Below are 26827 nucleotides of genomic sequence, written 5' to 3'. Positions count from 1 at the left end.
TCAAATTTCCTTAATGTTTGCCTGATGTTAGTTTTCAGCTCCAAGATACCCCCCCGATATACTCTCTATTTGGATGTCATGTCTTCTTGGGCTTTTCTTGACTGTTTCTTAAAGTTTCCTTTTTTGGGGAGGACTTCACAATTTGGGGGAATATTAGCCAGGTATTTTGAGTAATGTTTCAGCATTAGGATTTGCTTTTAATTGGACTGGAGTTGTGGGTTTTGAGAAAAGGACCTCAGAAGTGAAGTACCATTTTCATTGTGTTATATAGGAGATACCCATTGTCAAATAACTTATCATAGTTAACGATGACTCGATGACTCCATGACTCCCCCCTTTTTTTTGGTAATGAGGACTGAACCCAGGGGCACTTTTCCACTGAGCTACATCCCAGTCCTTTTTATTCTGGTATTTTTGAGACTCACTAAAAGTTGATTAGGGCCTCACTAAGCCATTGAAGCTAGCCTCAAACTCAGGATCCTCCTCAGTCTCCCAAAAGGCTGGAATTACAGGCAAGCACTACCACATCCAGTTCAAAAAAAAATTTAACATTATTAGGGATCTTAAGATATTGACTCTTTTCAAGTAAAAAACATGAGATATCGAGACCCTCTCCAAAAAAAGGAGCAAAATGAGCAAGAATTTTTAAACAAGAACAGTTAATAAATAACTGCTCAAATCAGTCTAGATTAACTATTTGTTTAGTCCATTTATGTGCAATAGTTTAAAGACAAGAGTTGCAAATAACTTTGAATTTGTTCTTACCTATCAATTTGGTCTGCTTTTGAAACATTTTAACTCTAATGTTCTTTTCATATCTAGAGAAGTCTATGGGAATCGAGGAGCAGGGCATCCTGCTAGCTTTTCCAGGTTTAGAAGGAAAATAAGAGCTCAATGTTTTCATCATATAAGAATGCCCAAAACACATCTGAGTTCCTTGAGTAAGACAAGCCAATGCCCTGTACTATCTGAGAGAACTGTTTCAAACTCTCTCTTAAAGATAACATATACATTTGTAAACATTTCATCCAGTGGTCAAATGCCTTTGCACTGTAAGCTGTAGGAGAATGCACTGTAAATTCCCCAAAGATTCCCCAAACAACTTTTCCCTAAAACAAAATCCTTTTTTTTCCCCTTTTTTTTTTTATTGGTTGTTCAAAACATTATAAAGCTCTTGACATATCATATTTCATACATTAGATTCAAGTTGGTTATGAACTCCCAATTTTACCCCAAATACAGATTGCAGAATCACATCGGTTACACATCCACATTTTTACATAATGCCCTATTAGTAACTGCCTAAAACAAAATCTTAATTCAGTTCTTCTCGGTATTGGTGATAATCATGGTACTGGAGTCCCAAAGGAAGCTTTTAAGTGGTTATAAGTAGACAGAAAATAAACATGGAAAAGAACAAGCACAGAAGTGATTATATGAAAAGAAGCATTAGGGCTGGGGTTGTAGCTCAGTGGTAGAGCACTTGCCTAGTATGTGTGAGGTATGTATGGGTTTGATTCTCACCACTATTCTCAGCACTGAGAGAATATATATATACTATATATTCAGCACTATATATATATGTTTATATATATTCTCAGCACTATATATATGTATATTTATAAATATACATATGTATAAATAGTCCATCAACAACTAAAAAAAATTTTTTAAAAGGATTAATAATCTAAACCAGTTTTGAAAGGAGCTATATCATCTATTTGATAACTATACAGAAACAGTGTGTAAATCTACATTTTTTTGTTGTTGTAGGTGGACACAATGCCTTTATTTTATTAATTTATATGTGGTGCTGAGGATCAAACCCAGGGCCTCACACATACTAGGTAAGCACTCCACTGCTGAACCACAACACCAGCCCCAACTTCATAAATATAAAAATGTCTGATTACACAGGCATGCACATACACACAAAGAGTCAAAAGCCAAACCCAAAAAAATATTTGGAATTAACAACAGACTAAAGGAATTAGTTATTAAATTGGAAAAGAAATTCTATAAACCAATAAAAAGTAAGTTAGTATATGAACAGATATTTGATAGAAAAGAAAAAGCAAAGGAACATAAACATATAAAAATACATTCAACTTTACTTATAATGAAAAAAAGGCAACTACACTGACAGACTGTTTTCTCATCTATCAGACTGGTACTGAGTTTGATAACACATTCTATGGACAAGTATATGGTGAAATGGCACTTCCATACACTGACGGTGGGGAAAATATTGGTACAATCTCTCTAAAGCTACATGAGGAATTCCTCAAAATTATAAACACATGCTCTTTCATCCAGCAGTTCTACTTCAAGTAGTTGACCCTAGAAACATACTTCATATATGCTATAAATTAAACATATACAACCCTTTTATTATAGCATTAATTTATGTAGTAGAAGAAATTTGAGAAAACTGTATGTCCTTGAGCAGAAATCTTGCTAAATCAATTGTAATACATCCATACGATGTCATCAGTACCAATAAGGAAGCACTTGGAAGGAGTTCCAGAATGTAATCACACACACACACACACAGGAAAGAACAAGCAGTTAAGAGCAGTAAGATGTGTGGTAAGACCAAGACACACACACATACACAAACACACACACACATATTTTTGCTTGTATATGGATTATGCATGTATTTGGAAGAATATAAGAAAAGAAGTCAACTGAATAAAGAATATATGTGTGTTTTTATATGTGTAGACGGTTTCTCAAAGAATACATAAGAAACTGGTAAGAAGAGGTAAGCAGCATGGGAGGAAATAGTGAGGATATAAATATCTCTAAAATTTTAAAACAATAAATTAGTATCCATTTATCAAGATAAAATCAACTGATATTTATAGTGACCAAATTTTTACAATTACTTACTAAAAGTAAATGAAAGCCAAAACAATATAAACTGCAAATATAGAACATAAGCTTCTATATGAAAGAAAAGTTGAACTTGAAATTTAGCAAGGAAAGTTTTGGCTACTGTTAGAGGTTAAAAATAAACTGAGACAATGTCGAATATTTCTAATCTATCACTTCGATAGCGATGAATAAATAATAGCATGGCTTGTAACTGTTATTCAAACAGTGGCCTTTATTAAGTTAAGAAAAGGGGGCAAATGTTAGTTTTCGTATTTATTCCAGAATTTGCATCCTTCTAATAATATGATAAAAGAGGAAAAAAATTCTATCTTTCCTTGAAATAGGTACATTATATGTTAATTTTAGCAGCATGTTTTTCTATTCAAAACTGTCATCTTATTAATCATGCAAATGGTCCATGTGCTGTTCAGATTCACTATAGTTCCAATCAAAGAAAGAAGAGGTAGAAGAAATGTCTGGTCAAACAGTAAGGCAACTCACAAATACTTTTTAGAGAGAACATGATAATACTACTGAAACAAAAGAGAATACTACTGAAAGATATTAATAGTGTTTACTTATAAAAATTAAAGACAATATGCAGAGCTGTTTTAGCACTCTACCTATTATAACAACAGTTCCATTTACTTGTATATGGATTATGCATGTATTTGGAAGAATATAAGAATATATGTTTTTCAAACTTTTATGCAAAAACATAATCAGAGAAATGAAAAAAAAACCTCTGACAACATGTAAGTATAATTTAGTGGTAGGAATGAGGAGGTATGTCAGAAGTAGACTTCTGAACTCTGAATGCCTGAACCTTACCTTCTTCTGAAGAACATTAACCTTCCGCTCCTTCACATCCAGCATGTCCTTGAGGTCATGTATCTCTCCAGCTTGTGTCCCTTTCTCTTCAGCCATGTCCTGAATTTGTTTTGTCTTTTTATTCAGCATGGTTTCCTTTTCTTCCAAACGCAATCGGAGAGCATCCACCTAAGAATACACAATTTTTACAAGTTATTAACCGAAAAGAATATAACTCTTTTTGAATAGATATATTATAGGTTATAAAAAGATTGAGTTTTATTATTTCTGTATAATCTACAACTATGTTTTTCAAACTTTACACACATCAGAGTCACCTCACTGATTAAAACAGATTGCCAGGTACCCCCACCAAGGTTTCAGGGTGGAAGTTGGAAATTAGCACATAGACAAGTTTCTAAGTGCTATTACATTTCCTTAGGAAATCTAAAATTAGAAAGGAAACCAAAAGAATCACCAGATAACAAAATCTACCCATAAGTTATGATGCTTTTAGGATAGCATCATGTGTGCTTGTACATCTACACAAAGCAAAAACAAAGGTCTGTTTTTCAGACACCAATAACTAAGGTAAAGTCTGACACTGAGTTACCTCTATACTTGAAGTTTAATAGCTGCCATTAGATATAACTTATTTATTGAGAAATCTAGTGATAATAATATTTATTTTAAAATCCATTTAAAGCAAATTTCATTAAGCTTTTAATATCCCATATATATTCACACACCAATTTTTTTGTTTGTTTTTTGTTTTTCCATCAAGGATTAAAACTTCAACAGGTATTTAATTGCAGAAAAACAGGAAGGTAGATTTCTTTCAGCTCGGAGAGTGGTATTTGGAGAAAATATGAGTCATATTTACAAGCCATTTTTAATCTCCTAATAGCTATATTTAAAAGGTTAAAAAGATAAAATTTTAATAACATTTTATCTAATATTTCTACAACACTGTCATTTCAAAATGAATCTGTATTAAAAACTATTCATGAGGGATCTTACATTCTTTTCTTATATTAAGTCTTCAAAGTCCAATGTATATTTAACCTTTACATTACACCTCACTAGTCACTGCAAATCTTAAAGAGCAAGTTTGCTTCTGTAAAACATCTCATCTTTAACGTGCCCAATATTACTTTTACCGTGCTATACTTAGTTACTGCGTGTGTAGTAACCCATAAAGAAAAAGCAAGTAATATGAGTAATTATTCTTATTTAGAATATATTGAAGCTCTCAGGAAATATCTAATATTGTATTTAAACTACAAGGCATCTGAGATATAGTACTGAGATATAGCATGGTATCTATATCATGTTCATAACTGTTCAGAAGCGTTATGAAAATTTTCTAGGTGACTAGTCTCAAGTACTTACAGATTATGTTGGACTATCCTAGAAAAAAAAAAACATGCAGATAAACCACACTACATTATAAATGTAGTTGCTAAACTACATTATACAAGAATTTCTATGCCACTAGTCTCAGCAAGCCAGAAGTTGGGGAGGATCTTTTTAGTTCTCATTTATAACTTTGCATCAAAGGTTTTACCTTGGGCATTCAATAAATACTCTTTCAGCTTTAATTTACCTCTACTTTACTTTAATAAAAGACATATAGTTAACTTTATTATAGTATGGAAAGACACCACTAACAATTTTCTAATTTTGATAATCTTTTTTCTGACTCACAAACACATGCATGTGGTCATATATATGCTTTTCCACCATATACACAACAGATTAAAAATCTTCAGAGTTCTATCCTTAGGCACTGTATTTTCTTCCCTTTTGTTCTTCTTGCAGACAATTCTACACTCTCCTATGGCACTTTAAAAAACTGGGACTTAAAAGCGAGAAAGAACAATGGCACACATCTATAATCCCAGAGACTCAGGAGATTGAGACAATAAGATCGCAGATTCATGGCCAGCTTGAGGCCTAACAGCTTAGCAGGATCCTGTCTCAAAGTAAAAATAAAAATTTAAGAAAAGGGTTCTGGATGTTGCTCAGGGGTAAAATACTCCTGGGTTAAATCCCTGAGGGAAGAGGGGTAGCACACAAGCTGGGACATAGATCTAAGAGAAGGTAGCAAGCGCAAGATCTCAAAGCTACCAATAAGTATTTACAGCAGGGATTGTGGTCAACTGGGCTATCTCTAGATCCTCCACTCTCAACTAATTCTATAATATACCCCCTGCCAGGGAATTTAGAGCATAATATTCCAGGCCCTCCATGATGTAGGGGTCCCATCTGACCACCACTGCCTTATCTTTGTACTACACTTCCTCACTCCATTTGTAGCAATTCCTTGCTCTAGCACCATACCTGTTCTCTGAATACATGCCATGCTTCTTATTTTACTTCTCATTCTTCACATTTTGTTCTCTCTCACAGTTCTAGAGGATAGAAATCTGACATCAAGGTTTCAGCAGGGCCATAATCTTAAGCCTGCCACCTTCTCTTATCTAAGTCTCATTTTTCTTAGGCCATCTGAGAGCTCTAAGGATAACTCTTTGTCTCTTCCTATCTTCTGTTGGCTCCTAGCAATCCTGGACCTGTAAATCCATCTGCAAAGACCCTAGCCAAATATGGGCACATTCAGATTTGGGTAGACATGAATCAATGGAGGTACTATTATCCTATTATCCACTATCCCTATTACTACAAAATGCTCTAAAATGCTAAACTTACTTTTAAATTAATAGTTGAGAACATGTACAAACTGACACACAGACACAAAATCATTGAATGCTGAAAGTTAGACCAGAAATCCAAAATGGTTTGCTTACAAATAAGTTATGCCTGCCATCCTGCTTATTCCTTTACTTATTGCTATGTCCTGAAGGACATGGTTTTGAAGAAGCCTCAGAGGACAGAAAACAAGACAGGGCAACACAAAGGAAGGTTAGAACAAAAAAACAAAATTACAAGCCTTCACTGGGCAACTGCCCTGCTTTTGGATGATCCTCAATCATCTCGGTACTCTCAACACTCCTTTATAGCACCCACTCTAAACACCCCCCTTTGGTTTCAGCACTCCTTGACACTCTTAGAAATTACACAATAGTACATGCCTGTAATCTTAGTGAATCGGGAGGCTGAGTCAGGACTATGGCAAGTTGGAGGCCAGCCTCAGCAATTTAATGAGACCCTATCTCAAAATTTAAAAGTTCAATGGTAAAGTATCCCTGGGGTCAATTTCCAGTCCAAAAAAAAATATATATATATATATATTGAAGACCCAAAGATCTTTTGTTTATATAAGTAATACTTTTTTTAATATTTATTTTTTAGTTGTAGTTAGACACAATATGTTTATAGTATTTATATGTGGTGCTGAGGATCGAACCCACGGCCTCACACATGCTAGGCGAGTGCTCTACCCCTAAGCCACAACCCCAGCCCCTCTGAGTTATACTTATCAATATTTATAATATTCAAATTTAAAATTAGTTTTCAAATTATTTATTAATTTAAAATGAGTCCATTATATAAGTTAAAATAACACATTAAATTATGGGGGAGCCACTATATTCACAAAAAATATGGTTAAAAAAAGCATGACTGTTTTCAATTTTTGCAAATATATTTAGTGTTTGGGGGAGGGGGTACCTAAGACTAAATGTAGTTTTTATATCATCTAACAAAAGTTAAACAGACCCAAAAGAACTAAACTATTTCAAAGTAATTTATTCACATCACATAATGAACTTCAATATTATTTATAAGAATACATGAATGCCCAGCACCCAATGATGTAAAACTCATAATGCCTAGCACCCAATCCACAATTACCTGACTTGCAAACACACTGGAATATACAACTCATAATGAGAAGAAAAGTCAATCAGTGAAAATTGATCCAGAAATAACATAGAGGATAGTTTGATGTTACTAACTTGGAATCTAAAAAAGCTGAACTCACAGAAACAAAGAGTTAAATGGTGGTCACCAAGAGAAAAAGATTGGAGTAGGGAGAGGAAATAGGGAGATATTAATCATAGGGTACAAATTTCAGTCATAAGGATGAAAATTTTCTAGGGATCTAATGCACACCACGATGATTACAGTCAATAATACTGTATTACATATTTGAAATTTATTTAAATATTATCACAAGGGAAAAAAGCTTGCTATGTGAGGTGACAGATGTGTTAACTAACTTGATTGTAGTAATTATTTTACAATATATACATTTATTAAAGCATCACACTTTATGCCTTAAATAAAGTTGTATTTGTGGAATATGTCTCAAGAAAGATGGGAGAGAGAAATTAGAAGGACTTATAATTCAATGTTAGACATAAAAATATTTTAAAAACCCAAATCAACTAAAGATAAAACGTCAATGTTTGAGGTGAAAAATATACTGGGTGAGATTAATGACAGATATAAGACATTACAGAAGAAAATTTTAATAATTTTTCTTTTTTTAATTAAAATGTTTTTATTTTACTTCTTTTTATTTATTTATTAATTATATATGACAAAGAATGCCTTACAATTCTTATTACACACACAGAGCACAATTTTTCATATCTCTGGGTGTATTCACAGTATATTCACACCAATTCATGTCTTCATACCTGTACTTTGGATAATAATGATCATCACATTCCACCATCATTTCTAACCCCATGTCCCCTCCCTTCCCCTCCAACTCCTCTGCCCTATCTAGAGTTTTGTCTATTCCTCCCATGCTCCCTCTCCCTATCCAACTATGAATCAGCCTCCTTATATCAAAGAAAACATTCGGCATTTGTTTTTTGGGATTGGCTAACTTCACTTAGCAATATCTTCTCTAACTCCATCCATTCAGCTGCAAATGCCATGATTTTATTCTCTTTTAATGCTGGGTAATATTCCATTGTGTATATATGCCACTTTTTTTTATCCATTCATCTATTGAAGGGCATATAGGTTGGTTCCACAGTTCAGCTATTGTGAATTGTGCTGCTGTAAACATTGATGTGGCTGTGTCCCTGTAGTATGTTGTTTTTAAGTCCTTTGGGTATAGACTGAGGAGAGGGATAGCTGGGTCAAATGGTGGTTCCATTCCCAGATTTCCAAGGAATCTCCATACTGTTTTCCATATTGGCTGCACCAATCTGCAGTCCCACAAGCAGTGTATGAGTGTACCTTTTTCCCCCACATCCTCACCAAGACTTATTGTTGTCTGTATGCATAATAGCTATCATTCTGACTGAAGTGAGATGAAATCTTAGAGTGGTTTCTTCTCAGCAAAAGAAATAATCTGTGAGGTGAACAAAGAGCCTACATCTTGAGAACAAATCTTTACCCCTCACACATCAGATAAAGCACTAATCTGGGTATATAAAGGGTATACAAAAAAACTCAAAAAGCTAAACACCAAAAAAAAACAAATAACCCCATCAATAAATGGGCCATGAAGAGACACATCTCAGAAGATGATGCACAATCAATCAATACCTGAAAAAAATGTTCATCATCACTAGCAATTAGAGAAATGCAAATTAATAATTTTTCTTTACTTCTCCACAAAAAAGTAAAGAAAGAACAAAGTAGACTAACCTTGCAAAATAGCAACACTTATTATAAAGCTATTTAAAATAATAAAGAAATTAGGCATGAGAATAAACAAATCATTGCAACAGAGTCCAAAATGTAACTCACACCTAAAGCAAAAATTTTGAACCAAGTATGTTCAATAGCACTTATTTTCTAATACGCCATAAGACAAACCACAGGTGGGGAAAAAATTTACAAATCATAAATTTCATTTAAAAAAAATTTTATCCATAATATATGAAAAGATCTCAAAACTAAAGAATATAAACTTTCTTTTTAATTGAGAAAAATATAAACAGGCTCTTCACTATAGAAGATAAAATGGAAAGTGAGCACTTGAGATACTACCAAACATTATTAAAATGGCCAAAATGTAGGCTGAATGCAGGAAGATCAGAGCCAGCCTCAGCAACTTAATGAGGCCCTGAGTAATTTAGGGAGACTCTATCTTAAAATAAAAAATAAAAAGTGCTGGGGATGTGACTCAGCACTTAAGTGCCCCTGGGTTCAATCCCCATTACCAAGAAAAAAGAAAGAAAAAGGTCAAAATGTAGAAGATTTACCTTAACTACAACTGATAAATATGTAGAAAATCTGTACACTGGCAACAGAAATGCAAAATGGAACAATTACTTTGTAAAACAGTTTGGAAGTTTCTTAAAAAGTTAAACATCCATATATGTACCACATGACCCAATCATTTTACTCCTACAGAGTAAATAAAAGCATATGTCCACATAAAGACTTTTACATAAATGTTTATAACAGCTTAATTTGGCAATAGCCAAAAATTGGAAAGAACTCAAATGTCCACCAACAGGTGAACAGATGAGCACATTCTCATATATCCATACAACTGAACACAACTTAGGAATAAAAGGAATGCATTGTTCACATCCTGTATAACATAGATAAATCTCAAAATGACGTACAGACATACTCCATAACATGGATTACTCAGAAAATAATCGAGAGATGGGAAAAAGCCAAACAAAAAGCCTACATGCTATTTGCATTAATATGTATGTAAACTTCTGAAAAATGTAAACTATTTACAGTAGTGAAAATCAAAGGTTGCCTAAAATTTTCAGGTGGGGAGATAATGAGTAAATGGAGAAGGATAAGAGTAAGTCAGTAGGAAGGGATTACAAGCGGTATAAGATAATCTGGGGGAGTAATGTAGAATATTCATTACCTTGACTATAGTGTTGGTTCCACAGAACATATGTCAAAATTTACCAAAATAGTTCTTAGACTTCCCAATCTCCATTACTGTGAGAAAATAATTGTTGTTCTTTATAAATAACCCAATCTATGGTATTTGTTATAGTAGCACATAGAGATGAAAACAGATACCAAGACAGAGGGGGACAGTATAATCAGAAGGGAAAAAAAAAAAAAAAAAACAGAATATTCAACAAATCATTTTGAGATAACTGGTTATCCATACTGGTGAAAGGGAAAAGATTCTTAACTTATACAATACACAAAAATGAATTCTAGGCAAATTAAAGACCTACACATGAGATGCATATCTTTACAACTCTTAGAAAGAAATAGAGGAAAATAGTTTTAAGTCACTGAGGTGTAGGAGGGTTTTGTTTTTAAATGCAAAAGATAAATCATAAAGAAAAATACTAAATATTAAATTCAACTGTTAAAGTTTAAAACATCTGCACCTTATAATGACATTTAAAGTATTTAATATTTTATCTGTATTTTATATGCCTATTGTATTTCTTAGTAAGAATACAGTAAGGTAACCAGAGGCTTATTTATATTTGCTTTAAAAATGTGGAGTATTTTGTGAACTGGTCAAAGTTAAATATGACTCAATTTCCAACTTTGATTTTCAAAGTTTATGATAATTTACAGTCACTCCAAAAAATTTAAAACTTAGGTATAAATCTAACAAAACATGTGCAGGATCTATAATGCTAAAAACCACAAAATGCTAGTAGAAGAAATCAAAGGGATCTAAGTAAGTCCTTCCCTTGAATACTATATGAAATGTAAAGTTAAAGTTAATAATACACATCAAGCCAGTCAGCCGACTTAATATTTTTCTCATGGACAAGGAATAAGAAAGTTGATTTATTAGTGATCTAAAAATGTAGTATACTGACAAACAGCAGAATTACAGTAAATCAAGACTAGTGAATCCAAAAGATGTTACACTAAAAATTTCCTGTTTTGGTAGCTGAATTCAGGCACACAAGCACAAGGATTAAAATTCAATGAAAAAGAAAGATGAATGACATGATGACCACCGAGTCCTGTAATGGTCCCTTTCTGAGACACAAGATGTCAAAGTAAGTTTCCTTCTGCTTTCTGTCATCTACCTATTAAAAATCAGGAACTCTTCCCTATGCAAAAACAAACAGTCCAAAAAATAAATATCTGAACAGACACAATACTGCACTCCAAAGTAAATGAAGCTACCACTGAGCAAAGACCTGTGCAAAATATGAAATTCAACAATGAAGCTGCTTTATATATGCACAGAACTCACTGACCCTTACCCACCTGGCATTCGGGCAAAGCTCAAGCCAGCCTGCATGCTTACTAATCATATTTGACAGTATCAGATTTGGTTCCTCTTAACCACATCCATTATAGGGCGGGCATCAGTACTGTGAGTAAAGAGGGTGCTTACTTAATCTGCTGACCCTTCTACACAGTTAAAAAGGTCAAAGACTTAGAAAAGTACATGTCATAAATTTTTAAAATAAATCACATACTTAATCATTTGCATCTAATGTCTTTTTTTAACTTACATATCATATACTATGTATTCCTCCTCTAAAATGTCTAACCAATAACCACAAGCAAAATACAAATCAACTCATCTAAAAAAAAAATAATATTTTACTCAAAATCTCCTAATATGCTATAACCTTCTTACTATAAAGGCAAAAGGCCCAGACATTTAAATCTTAGAGAAGTCTTAACTGCCTAATTTACTTATCTCCCAGTTATTCCAAGTATTAATTTCACAAAACTAAAAGGCTTTCCATCTTTAGATGAGGGATCATAACATAACAGGAAAATATCCCTCATCGCTTCTACACATTTCTCATTTCAATATTACCAATAGGACAATTACCATAGGACAGTATTTGTGAGACCCTATAATGAATGCTGTTTCTTTATTAAAAGTATCTAGATAGTAAAGCTGCACTTTTACTGACTCAGTTAAATGGCCTGAAAATGTGCCAGAGTTAAATAGTCATAAATATCTGCATGCCATTTTGAGGGAATGTCAAGTATGAAACCCATAGGAATTGGTGACTGAAAACGTCCAAGAATGAGAACTCTTGTGATAAATGAACATAAACCTATAGTGTAAGAGTGCTGGAAATGCAGGATTTGATACAAAAAATAGTTCATATCATAAATATTAGACACATAAATTGCCCAAGTCCATGCCTCAATTACTAAATAATCATTTCTTTACTAAGTATTCGATTCAAATCACCTCTATACACTTTTTCTTGTTCTGCTTTTTCATGCAATGCAGAATTTAAATGTGCTGGTCTAGAAATCTGAGATAAAAACAACCACAAAAACCACTTTGCTACTACTAGATTAATTGCTCTGAATTCTACACTGATCTTTTGGTTTGGAGTGAACTAAATTTGTAGTGTAATCCATATTTTGTAAACCACACACACAAAAAAACACACATTCAGGAAAACCCCTCAAAGATTAGCAGGACACACAGTCATCACCCTAACACCACTCCTGGCAGGAGCAATAAGACCTTGTTTATTCACATCAACTGAGCTGGAAGAACACCATCCACAGTTTGCCAAGCATCAAGGCCAGTGGTAAATGGGTTATGCCAATTTCAATAAAAAAGAGATTTTTCTCTACAAGGTTTTCTCCACCAATGGAAATCAACAGAAAAAATGTCTACCCAGCTATTTTGGCATCTCACTTCTGATCCTAAAACTATTAATTACCTTAACCTTGCTTTATTTTACATCAGTAAATAGATCTACCTAAATGCACAGTAGTAGCAGTAATTTATTAAAAATGAAAAAATAGCTTGTTTCCTATAATTCTTCTGTTGGCTTTGCCAATATGACCTTTCCATCTCTGTGAATGAACCTTTTCAGGTTCTTCATTCACTATGCTGTCATTTCCTCTTTTTACATATTATTGTATACAACTTCCTTTGGAGAAACTAACTCAATGCTAGGTTTTAACCACCTTTTCCATAATGGCAGTTTCCAAATGTTTATTCCTATCTCCAACACCCCCAAACAGTTCTAAAATTCTGAGATTCTAGTGATATTTTCTATTTAAGCTAATTTTTCCTTTGAAAATTAAGTTGAGAATATTTAAGCTAGATTTTTTATATTTTAGGACCTTGTGTTAGCTTTTTGCTGTGAAAAAATACATGAGAAAAATAAAGGAAGAAAGATTTACTTTGGATCACAGTTTCAGAGATTTCAGTCCTTGGTCACCTGGTTGTTGCACTGAGAGGGATCTATGGGGAGGCAGAGCCTGATGGCAGAGAGAGCATGTAAAGCAGGGCTGCTCACCTCATAATGCCAAAAAAAAAAGAAAAAGAGGAAGGAAGAAGCCTGAGACAAGGTCCTAAGTGTGTGCCACCTAGGACCCACTCCCTTCAACTAGGTCCATCTGGTACGTTTTCTACCATCTCCCAATAGTCTATGACAACATCAATGAACTAATACATCCATGAGGTTACAGTCCACATGATCCTATCACTTCTCCCCAAAAGACCTATCTCTGAACACTGCTGGATTGGGGACCAAGCTTCTAACACATGAGCCTTTGGGGGATATTCCAGATTCAAACCATAACAGACTTTTTTTTTTTAAGGACATTAAATGTGGTCAAACATTAATGTATATTAAATCTGAGTGGTATTAAAATATTTCATGCATTTTTCCTGTATCCTACAGTATTTCATCAATTTTTTAAACAGTAACATTATGTTATTTAAACTCCTAATATTAAGGCTACATACGTAATTCAGGTAAGGTGCCTACGTAGCATGACATGTCCTAGGTTTGATCCCCAGTAAAACACACACACACACACACACACACACACACACACACCTCCTAACTTTAAAGTTAAGGAAATCTAGGCCCAAACTAAGTCATTTGCCCAAGACAACTAAGTATAATTTCCTACCACTATATTTCTCATTGTTATCACCTAGAAAGGGAGCAAAATGAAGGGCACTGGGCCACGGAATTGACATCATAAAGAGTATACAAGTAAACCTTTTAAAAAGGCTATTTCTACAAACTACATCAAGCTCTATTTGAATGAAGCCTCATACATGACAAAAATATGACTGGCTCAGAGAAACATCAAAAAAAGCAACTGTATAGAGTCCATCTTCTACTCCTGATAACATAATACTCAGACTGGGTACATTACAAGTTGAAAAGAGGTTTGTCTGGGTTCAGGGTTCTGGTCCAGTGTTGCAGGGCTGCATCTGATTAGCCTTTTTGGTGTCAGAATCCCAAGGTGGCAGAGGCATCACACGGTGAGCTCATGTGTGTATGTCCTCTGGTTTTTCTCCCTCTTATAAGCCACAAGGATTCAATCACAGGGGTTCCATGCTGATGATCTGATCTAACTCCAATCACCTCCTGAAGGCCCCACATCAAAATACTATAGTCAGATTAAGTTTCTATCTTCCTAATATTTTACAATGGGGATTAAACTCCAAAATGCCTTTCAAGAGGAAGAAACTATATTCAAATCATACCAGCAAGGGTAGAGATGCACCATTCCACAGTATACTGTTTGTTTATACTTTTTTTTTTTTAAAGCAGGCTATAATTTTTCAATTTATAATCTAAAAGAGTAATGTCAATATGTCTTTTCCACTCACTTTTCCTTGAAATTCCTTATCAAAGAAGTGATGACTATACAAAGCATACAGCATTAATAATAAAACTGTGGGGTTACTTTATTTTGTTTTGTTTTGTTTTTGAACAAACAGGGGATTGAACTCAGAGGCACTCAACCACTGAGCCACATCCCCAGCCCTATTTTGTATTTTATTTAGAGACAGGGTCTCTCTGAATTGCTTAGGGTCTCACTGGCTTGCTTTGAACTCAAGATCCTCCTGCCTCAGGATCTAAAGCTTTTGGGATTACAGGCGTGCACCACCACACCTGGCCAAAAATGTTATCTTTGCTTCTTCAAACCTGATAGGCAGAGTGGCCAGCCAGTCTGGTTCTTCTACCTTGATCCCTCTCTAAGCAAACATGTATGTAACACTTCTTCATTCTGGTATCAGACTAAGATCACTAAGCCTTACAGGTCTATGTAAAAGCCCTGAGAATACTAGCATTGACAGGACCATTAAAAGACCCAGTTCAATCTATCACCCAAAGCCTGAAGTACATGAACAAGACATCTCTAATACTTGAACACTAGCAGTAATGATCAGATGTACACTTCGTGAGGCTGCCCACATCCTACTTTATAACAGGTATAATACAAAATAATCTCTTATCTTGAAGTAGAAAATAAAATGTTTTTCTATAGTTTTACCCACTAGTCCAAGTTCAACCCATTAGGACTCTCTCTTCTCCTTAACAGCCATTCAAATAACATGAGACTACCATATTATCCCAAGAGTATTTCTGTTGCAAGCTACTATTTAACTGTTCCTTAACATGCCATGATTTTGGACTCTGCATTGAAGCATGATTAAATATGTCAATGTCTATCATTGTACCCAGAACTCAGTATTTTATGTGTGATCTGATCACTTCCTTCTTATTCCAGACACTTTTAAAACAATATAAGATTTCAATAAGTTTTTTTTTGTTTTTTAGAGGGAAAGAGGGAGCAATGGCAGCCACCATACAGACTTTCAGGGGTTATTTAAGTAGAATGTCCTGTATGCACACATGCATACATTTTGCAAGGGAGGAATGGTACATAAATATTTTTACATTCAGATATTAAATTAATCCTACTAGATTTAGTCAATAATTCAGCTCTATAGATCTTTCAGAATGCTGAAATTCTCATGTAACATGCATGTTACCATCTCATTTTTTCCTACCCAATTCATTAATTAAGATATTAAATAAGAAAGAGTCACATTTAGAGAGGTACTAGATTCTATCAGGAATTTACATGTAAGCTAACATATCGTTAAATAAAATTTCTGGAAAAGTCATTTTTCAGAGAAGTGAGAGAGGTTTGTTTTGTTTTGTATTTATTTGATTGATTGGTTGGTTGGTACTGGGTATTGAACCCAGGAATACTCTAACACTGAGCTACATACTCAATCTTTTCTCTTTTATTCTGAGACAGGGGGGCCTCAAACTTGGAATCCTCATGTCTCAGCCTTTCAAGTACTGGTACAGGCATATACCACTGTACCCGGCTTCATTTTTCAAATGTGAAGAAACCTAATTATAAGCTAATCCATCCATACACTGCCCTGACAGTGCCTCCAACAAGTACAGATTTACTATATCTTCCATATTCTTCTGATCTTCCAGTCTAGAAATCCTATCAAAGAAGAACATAAAGTTAGTTTGAGATTATCTAGCTTTAATTGTTGGCTCTGAATGATCACTTCTACTTCAAGGACCTCACAAACCTTCCCTCTAATATTCCATTCTAATGTTGGATTTTGGGAAAAGATTAGGCTATGCACAGATGTGGCAATCTTCTCTTCCCTTTTTGAAACTCAAAATGACATCAGCTCAAATCCACTCTCAGAAAACACTCTCATCTTCGTGATTCATCAATGATCACCAATATCAGATCATTAATTTTACTTGCCTCTGGATTTTAACTGTCCTAGCTAAAAGACAATCTTACAGTATTTCTCAAATTGGGGAACTTGTTAAAATGAAGGGTCTGATTCAGGAAATCTGAAGTGAGGATCAAGATTCTGCCTTGCAAGAAGCTCTTAGCTCTGGGCACTTTGAGTAGCAAGGCAATAGATCTCTTTAATGCTTCCTTACAGTTTCTCTTTTCACACAGTTGGGCTTCATTTCATTTCATTTTGCTCCTGTCTAAATTTATATTCTACTCTATCGAGTCCTTCTTCTTGACAGGGTAGCTAGAAACAATCTAGATATGAAATTTTGCCTGTTCTATCATCTACCAACAACCAGACACAATAGATAAGCTCTTCCTTTTATGCTCTTTCTCTGAAATTCATCATCTTTTTTGAATACACTTCAATTGATTTGGGGGTTTTGGCCTTAATGGCACTATCTCTGTAATGTCTGTACAAATATTTAGAGTGACATTTGATTTTTTTCTACTTATTAAATTAATGTTATTTTGTCTATTATTCTTTCTTGTATCTCACTCTTTCCTTCTGGAAACAGTTTGTTTTTGTTTTTTTCTTCTTCTTTCCAGTTCTGGGGATTGAGCTCAGGGGCAACCCCCACCTTTTTTTTATTTTTAGACAGGTCACATTAAATTACTTAGGCCCTCGCTAAGTTGCTGAGGCTGGGCTCAAACTGGGATTATACACATGCACCAACGTACCCAGCTTGCTTCTTCCTTCAGTACAGCAGTTCCTCATACAGGGATCCATAGGTACCAAACTGCTCAGTTTGTTAGTCTGGAAAATTGTCTTTATTTTACTTTTCACTGAAGAATGACAGCTATTTGGATCCACAATTCTGAGTTGCCAATGATTTTCTTTAAACTTTGAAGATTCTACTCTACTGTATTCTCACAACTATTATTGCTAATGAACAATCTGATGTTGTCTAACTGTCAATCCTTTGTAGGAAATGCTTATCCAGGGTTTCATGATGATACATGTAGGCATAAATAGCTTCCTACTCAGGCATAATTTGTTCCTATCTAAATTGAAGAAAGCATTCCTGTATTAAGTTAATTTTTTTTTCTATTTCTATATATGTGTGTGTGTGTGTATATATATATATATATCACATTTTATTTATTTATATGTGTGTGTATGTGTGTGTGTATATATATATATATGTGTATATATACTAATAAGTTGCCCAAGGTGGTCTCAACCTGCCATTCTCCTGCCTTAGCCTCCCTAGTAGGTAGCTGGGATTACCGGTGTATACCACCACATTTAGCTAAATTGAAAAATTACCTATAATTGTCTTTTAAGGTTGCCTCCTGAAAGTCTCAGGTTCAATTCCCTAGCATCACCCCCCCCACAAAAAAAAAAGAATGAAAACTAAAATTGCCTTTTATTCTCTCCTTCTGAAACTCCCATAGATATAAAATGGCCTTTATTCCCATGGAATTTTCTTTTTAAATGTCTACCTTTTTATCCTTCCCTATTGTTCTCTAGATAATATCTCACCAGTTTTAAGTTCCAATTCACTAACTTCCCTGCAGCACTCTCTAATCTATAATATACTAAACTATTACACTAAGTTTTCAACTTTAGTTACAACATATTTCACATTTAAAATCCTGTTTTGGTCTTTCAAAATATGCTTATATTATTTATAGTGTTTTGTTCTTTGAACATGTTTTAAATCCTTCCCTCATGTCATGATAATTTAATACTTTCTGATTACCACTATGTTCATATATTAACTCATCATAAAACTATTAGTAGCTCTATAATTATTTTTACAGAAGAAAAAATTGGGACATCAAATGTCTAAACTTTGAATGAAAATAAGATGCAAAGCCAAAATTTAAAGACACTATATGAAACAGTGAGAGCTTCCTTTGCTATACTGCATCATCTTTTACTCTCAACGATCTTGAAACAACATCCCAACAAGGTATATGTGATCATCCTTTCTGAAGAGTGCTGCCACACTCACTAGTCAACCTTTAATTGTAATAATTTATTTTATAGTCTCATTCTATTATCTAATGTTCATAAGGGTCTAATCACTCTATCTGCTCTTACCTCTGACAGGGTAGATTACACTCCACAGGTGATTAAGTAATTTGGAGCTGTAAATTGATTCTAAGAAGGGCTTTACCTGTGAGAATATGTGTGCAACATGTTCAAAGCACATCCCTCAAGAGCAATTCAAACTCAAACATACATGAAGAGAGATCTTTTTACCCTGAAGTCCAGGAAGAAAAAGTACTAAATTCCTCTTATCCTCAATTCATGTAAAGGTTACCACTGAGCCATGCAATTCTACTCTAATTTTATTATTATATTTCCATTTTATGTTCAATGCCCTTACTCCTTCAATATGCAGTTATTCTAGAGTGTTTAATGTTCTTCTATATTACGCATCTTGGAAATACACAAGGTGTTCTTGGACAGGGGGTGCCAGGGATTAAACCCAGAGGTGCTCAGCCACTGAGCCACATCCCCATCCCTATTTTGTATTTTATTTAGAGATAGGGTCTCACTAAGTTGCTTAGGGCCTCACTAAATTGTTGAGGCTGGCTTGGAACTAGCAATTCTCCTGCCTCAGCCTCCCAAGCCACTAGGATTACAGGTGTGCACCACTGCTACAAGGTGATTTTTATATATGTGCATTTTCATTTATATTAATGCTATATACCTCATCCTGTTTCTTACTTTTAAAAAATATCATCAAGGGCTGGGGTTATGGCTTAGTGGTAGAGTGCTCGACTAGCATGCATTAGGCACTGGGTTGGATCCTCAGCACCACATAAATGTAAAATAAAGATATATATATATAAATAATATCATCAACAGTCCAAATAAATACATTTTGGGGACATTGTTTTCTGATTTTTACATAGTATTCCATGTTATACATCTATTATATTTTTTATCTAACGCCCTAGTGATAAACACTTAGGCTGCTTTCAATTCCCTGATCCCCTAAACCATGCTGTAGTGAACATCCTTACAATCATGCATCAGTGGGAAAGTTTCTCTAGAAAAACTATTGTGGAGTAGGATTATTGAGTCCAACTATGCTACTTATGTTCTTCTTTCCTGAAATCCTCACAAGCACTGGAAGTTATCTCATTTTCTAATTTTTATCAATATGAGGAATGGAATGTAGTATTTCATTGTCTTTAAAATCTGCATTTTTGTTTATTCATTAGATTGAAGATGTCATGGTATATTTGTTAACCCTTAGGTTTTGTTCTCTGTTAACTGCCTATTCGAACACATTTCCTTCTCCACCTCCCTATTATTCCTTATTATCTTGGGAAGCACTAAAAATTTTTCTCTCCATCAGCCACCCATTTGTGGACTTTGCCAATGGTGTTCCTTCTTGAACAAAAATTGTTAAATTTGAGGGAATCATTTAAGATATCCTATCCAAGATAGACCTATCTAACATTTTCACTTATTAGCTTTGTAGTATTTTCTCTTTCATATTGAGGCATTAATAAATGTAGAATTTACTGTTTTTTTGGCATGAAGTAGATGGCCTACTTTATTCTTCATATGGTATGTCAGGTTTTCAACACTTACTTCACACTAGATAATAATATTCCCTCCATATAAATGTTTCTGATTTCACAATCTCTTCTTTCACTAGTCTACCTGCCCTATCCTATGCCATTACCACTTTGTTCTACAGTGTTGCTTGATATTTTAATAGGAATTGCAAAATACACACACACACACACACTTAGGGAGAACTAATATACTTGCAGTATTATACTATATCTTTTAACATGATATATCTTTCAATTTATGTATTTTTCCTTCTATACTATAGATTCTTGGGCTTCCTTGCTTTTTACTACCTTTCAGAACACCTTGAATATAAAAATGAATACCTATTCCTGTAGGCTTTTTTACTTTATATTCCATAGATTTTCATATTTAGTTCTTTCAGTATCATTTCTAAAATGTATGTATTTCTCTTTTAACCCACAAGTCATTTCACTAATATGTTTCAGATTCCAAACTTATCTGGGTTTTGTGTTACAATTCTTTATAAGTGATTTCTCATTTTGCTGCATTACAAGAGAACATAGTCTATTTGACTTTTGATTGTTGGGAATTTTGAAGTCTCCTTTGTGTACATCATTGATTTTTATGACTATCCCATAAGTTCTTAAAAATATTGTTTATTCTCTATTTGTTAATGCAAGATTTTACATATATACCTATCAGTCTCAGTTTATCAATGTTTATTGTAATTTTCTAAATTATTGCTTCTCTTTGTTTGACCAAATTCTGAAAGGAGCATGTTCAAATGACCAACTGCAACAACAGAATGATTCATTTATTTCTCCTTATTGCTACTTTATATACTTAAACACAATGTTGTTAGATGCATAAATATTCCCAATCATTATATTTTTATCTATTATTCCTCTAATATAACATTGTTCTGTATATCTTATAACTTACTTACCTAAAAATATAATTACTATTAAGGTAAATCAGATTAGTAGCAACATATTTTCCCAATATAAAATTTTTTATTTTTTAAGTTTTTTTCTTGGGCTGGGGATTTCACTCCATGGTAGAGCACATACTTATTTAGCATGTGCAAAGCCATGGGTTTGATTCCCAGCAGCAACCACAAGAAAAAAAAAATACTTTCTTTATATTTTTAGTTTTGCTGCTTCTGTTTACCTGTTCAATTTATCTGTTTAATTCTTATTGACAACTAATATTTTACTCTAAGCATAACTCATTTGAATTTACTGCCTCTCCCATTATTCATACTTATTTTAGTCATCTTTTTTTCATAATGTCTACACACCATCATTATTCTTTCTCCCTATCCCACATTCTTTTCTCTACAAATAGAAAACTGAGTTTTATTCTGCTGATTTAAAACTCATATGCTCCATTTAGATTCTTCTGGTATATTAAGAGCCATGCTTTACACTTACATTTTCTTGTCAATTTCATAAGTTTAACATTAGGTACCTCTTCCCACAAACAAGATATTATCCCATTACCACTGTGAGCATTGCCAACTCATCATTTGGAGTGGTTATAGGAAGTAAGCCTCCCAGATCAAGGAACCTATAGTCTAATAATCTTTACTTCTCTTCAGATAAAGCTCTTTTTTCTAAAGATATGCTGTACCCTCAGATATATAAGGGATGCTGAGAAGTAGGAACACTCAGAAGCTGACCAGTCTACCTGCACAAGCAGGCTTAATGTCATGCCTAAGTTACCCCCACAGGACCTGTTCCAAACCTCACCCCATAATTCATCCAAGACCAGCAGTTCTCACAGTAGGGCATCTGAGACAAAACATAGTCATCTGAAAAAGATTCCAAACTCTGTTCTAGTCATGGGACCTAGTTCTCTCTTATTCTAAGCAGCTGTTTCATACAGATACAATCATCAGTCTATTTTATTCACCACTATATTCCCGCTGCTTTGAAGAGTCTTCTATTTTTTAGAAGAGTACCTTAAGGATTAACTGAAAAAAACAAATGAAAGTATACACACTCTACCTGGTACACAGAAAGCACTCAATGTTACAAATAATCAAATATAGTTTTTAACTATGGAAAGCACTCAATGTTACATATAATCAGACATACTTTTTAATTATGGAAAGACTAAGTGACCTCCAAAAATACCCTCTGGTGCTAAGAAAGCCAGAACTGTATCTTAAGAGCCAGCATACCGTGGTATTGGGTTGGGGCTGCAAACAAACCGAATATGTCAAAGAACAGCATCCTAACATCTTAGCTAGTATCTGGAAATCCTAGAGCTAGAGCAATTATTTTTTTTATTGGATGTTCAAAACATTACAAAGCTCTTCACATATCATATTTCATGCATTAGATTCAAGTTGGTTATGAACTCCCAATTTTACCCCAAAGACAGATTGCAGAATCACATCGGTTACACATCCACATTTTTATATAATGCCCTATTAGTAACTGTTGTATTCTGCTACGTTTCCTATCCTCAACTATCCCCCCCTCCCCTCCCCTCCCCTCCCATCTTCTCTCTCTACCCCATCTACTGTAATTCATTTCTCTCCTTGTTTATTTTCCCATTCCCCTCACAACCTCTTATATGTAATTTTGTATAACAATGAGGGTCTCCCTCCATTACCATGCAATTTCCCTTTTCTCTCCCTTTGCCTCCCACCTCATGTCTCTGTTTAATGTTAATCTTTTCTTCCTGCTCTTCCTCCCTACTTGCTAAGAGCCAAGTATATGATGCATGGCATTTTTGGTCGAAAGGTGACGTCAGCTAGCCATTGGGATGATATGATTATGTTAAGATTTGCATTCATATGGATATTGGACTCCTGCTGTTCACCTAGGCCAGCTACGGGACTCCTGGAGAGTTCCCATTGGTTGGGGAAGTACAGTAGGAGGGAGTTCCGGGGGAGGAGCGCTCTCTGCGGTTCCGGGAGGAGGCCGCGTGGGGGGATCGAAAATCTTCCTGGGAGCGTACCGGACATTGGCGGCAGTTTCAAAAAATAAAGTTTGTTCCTGCTTGAGTGGCTCGTGATTTTGTGCCCAGCCAGACTGCGGCACCTACTCTGTTCTTAGTTGCTCTCATTATATCAAAGAAGACATTTGGTATTTGTTTTTTAGGGATTGGCTAGCTTCACTAAGCATAATCTGCTCTAGTGCCATCCATTTCCCTGCAAATTCCATGATTTTGTCTTTTTTTTTTTAATTTTTTATTGTTGGCTGTTCAAAACATTACATAGTTCTTGATATATCATATTTCACACTTTGATTCAAGTGGGTTATGAGCTCCCATTTTTACCCCATATACAGATTGCAGAATCACATTTTGTCATTTTTTAGTGCTGCGTAATGCTCCATGGTGTATAAATGCCACATTTTTTTTATCCATTCATCTATTGAAGGGCATCTGGGTTGGTTCCACAGTCTAGCAATTGTGAATTGTGCTGCTATGAACATCGATGTGGCAGTATCCCTGTAGTACGCTCTTTTAAGGTCTTCAGGGAATAGTCCGAGAAGGGCAATAGCTGGGTCAAATGGTGGTTCCATTCCCAGCTTTCCCAGGAATCTCCATACTGCTTTCCAAATTGGCTGCACCAGTTTGCAGTCCCACCAGCAATGTACAAAAGTACCCTTTTCGCCACATCTTTGCCAGCACTTGTTGTTGTTTGACTTCATAATGGCTGCCAATCTTACTGGAGTGAGATGGTATCTTAGGGTGGTTTTGATTTGCATTTCTCTGACTGCTAGAGATCGTGAGCATTTTTTCATGTACTTGTTGATTGATTGTATGTCCTCCTCTGAGAAGTGTCTGTTCAGGTCCTTGGCCCATTTGTTGACTGGGTTATTTGTTATCTTATTGTTTAATTTTTTGAGTTCTTTGTATACTCTGGATATTAGGGCTCTATCTGAAGTGTGAGGAGTAAAAATTTGTTCGCATGATGTAGGCTCCCTATTTACCTCTCTTATTGTTTCTCTTGCTGAGAAAAAACGTTTTCAGTTTAAGTAAGTCGCATTTGTTGATTCTTGTTGTTAACTCTTGTGCTAGGGGTGTCCTATTAAGGAATTTGGAGCCCGACCCCACAATATGTAGATCGGAGCCAACTTTTTCTTCTATCAGACGCAGAGTCTCTGATTTGATATCTAGCTCCTTGAACCACTTTGAGTTAACTTTTGTGCATGGCGAGAGGAGGGGATTCAGTTTCATTTTGTTGCATATGAATTTCCAGTTTTCCCAGCACCATTTGTTGAAGATGCTATCCTTCCTCCATTGCATGCTTTTAGCTTCTTTATCAAATATAAGATAGTTGTAGCTTTGTGGATTAGTCTCTGTGTCCTCTATTCTGTACCATTGGTCCACCCGCCAGTTTTGGTACCAGTACCATGCTGTTTTTGTTACTATTGCTCTGTAATATAGTTTGATATAATATATAGTTTGTAATATAGTATCGCTATACCGCCTGATTCACACTTCCTGCTTAGAATTGCTTTTGCTATTCTGGGTCTTTTATTTTTCCATATGAATTTCATGATTGCTTTATCTATTCTACAAGAAATGCCATTGGGATTTTGATTGGCATTGCATTAAACCTATACAGAACTTTTGGTAATATCGCCATTTTGATGATGTTAGTTCTCCCTATCCATGAACAGGGTATATTTTTCCATCTTCTAAGATCTTCTTCTACTTCTCTTTTTAGGGTTCTGTAGTTTTCATTGTATAGATCTTTCACCTCTTTTGTTAGGTTGATTCCCAAGTATTTTATTTTTTTTGAGGATATTGTGAATGGAGTGTTTTTCCTCATTTCCGTTTCAGAAGTTTTGTCGCTGATATACAGAAATGCCTTTGATTTATGCGTGTTGATTTTATATCCTGCCACTTTGCTGAATTCATTTATTAGTTCTAGGAGTTTCTTTGTAGACCCTTTTGGGTCTTCTAGGTATAGAATCATATCATCCGCAAATAGTGATAATTTAAGTTCTTCTTTTCCTATTTTTATGCCTTTAATTTCTTTCGTCTGTCTAATTGCTCTGGCCAGTGTTTCGAGAACTATATTGAATAGAAGTGGTGATAGAGGGCACCCCTGTCTTGTTCCAGATTTTAGAGGGAATGCCTTCAATTTTTCTCCATTCAGAATGATACTAGCCTGAGGCTTAGCATATGTAGCTTTTACTATGTCGAGGTAAGTTCCTGTTATCCCTAGTTTTTCTAATGTTTTGAACATAAAGGGATGCTGTACTTTGTCGAATGCTTTTTCTGCGTCTATCGAGATGATCATATGGTTCTTATCTTTAAGTCTATTGATGTGGTGTATAACATTTATTGATTTCCGTATATTGAACCATCCTTGCATCCCAGGTATGAATCCTACTTGATCATGGTGCACAATTTTTTTGATGTGCCTTTGTATCCGATTCGCCAGAATTTTATTGAGGATTTTTGCATCTAGGTTCATCAGAGATATTGGTCTGTAGTTTTCTTTCATTGAGGTGTCTTTGTCTGGTTTCGGAATCAGGGTGATGTTGGCCTCATAGAATGAATTTGGCAGAGCTCCCTCTTTTTCTATTTCCTGAAATAACTTGAAAAGTATTGATAATAATTCTTCTTTAAAGGTTTTGTAAAACTCCGCTGTATACCCATCTGGTCCTGGGCTTTTCTTGGTTGGTAGTCTTTTGATTGCTTCTTCTATTTCATCCATTGTTATAGGTCTGTTTAAGTTGTGAGTGTCCTCCTGAGTCAGTGTGGGCAAATCATATGACTTAAGAAATTTATCGATGTCTTCACTATCTTCTATTTTATTGGAATATAGGGTTTCAAAATAATTTCTAATTGTCTTCTGTATTTCTGTAGCATCTGTTGTGATACTGCCTTTTTCATCCCGTATGTTAGTAATTTGAGTTCTCTCTCTTCTTCTCTCTCTTCTTCTCTTCGTTAGCATGGCTAAGGGTCTGTCGATCTTATTTATTTTTTCGAAGAACCAACTTTTAGTTTTGTTAATTTTTTCAATAGTTTCTTTTGTTTCAATTTCGTCCATTTCCGCTCGGATTTTAATCATTTCTTGCCTTCTGCTACATTTGCTGTTGTTTTGCTCTTCCTTTTCTAGGGCTTTGAGATGAAGTGTCAGCTCATTTATTTGTTGGTTTTTCCTTTTTTTGAGGAATGACCTCCAGGCGATGAATTTCCCTCTTAAAACTGCTTTCATTGTGTCCCATAGATTCCGATATGTTG

At 34.7% G+C, this 26827-nt stretch overlaps 1 protein-coding gene across 5 annotated transcripts in view; it reads right to left on the bottom strand.

The window, feature by feature from the left end:
• The window catches only part of Erc1 (ELKS/RAB6-interacting/CAST family member 1), a 546275-nt gene that overhangs the window by 375603 nt on the left and 143845 nt on the right, over window positions 1-26827 (bottom strand). For all 5 annotated transcript variants that reach the window (XM_071610305.1, XM_027951274.3, XM_027951275.3 and 2 more), the window contains one exon: window positions 3712-3879. In XM_071610305.1, the coding sequence (XP_071466406.1) occupies window positions 3712-3879 (168 nt within the window). The remainder of the gene's footprint in view (window positions 1-3711; window positions 3880-26827) is intronic.

This window comes from Marmota flaviventris, chromosome 3 (assembly GCF_047511675.1).
Source record: "Marmota flaviventris isolate mMarFla1 chromosome 3, mMarFla1.hap1, whole genome shotgun sequence".
Classification (NCBI taxonomy): Eukaryota; Metazoa; Chordata; class Mammalia; order Rodentia; family Sciuridae; genus Marmota; species Marmota flaviventris.
This window is presented reverse-complemented; position numbering and strand designations above follow the sequence as displayed.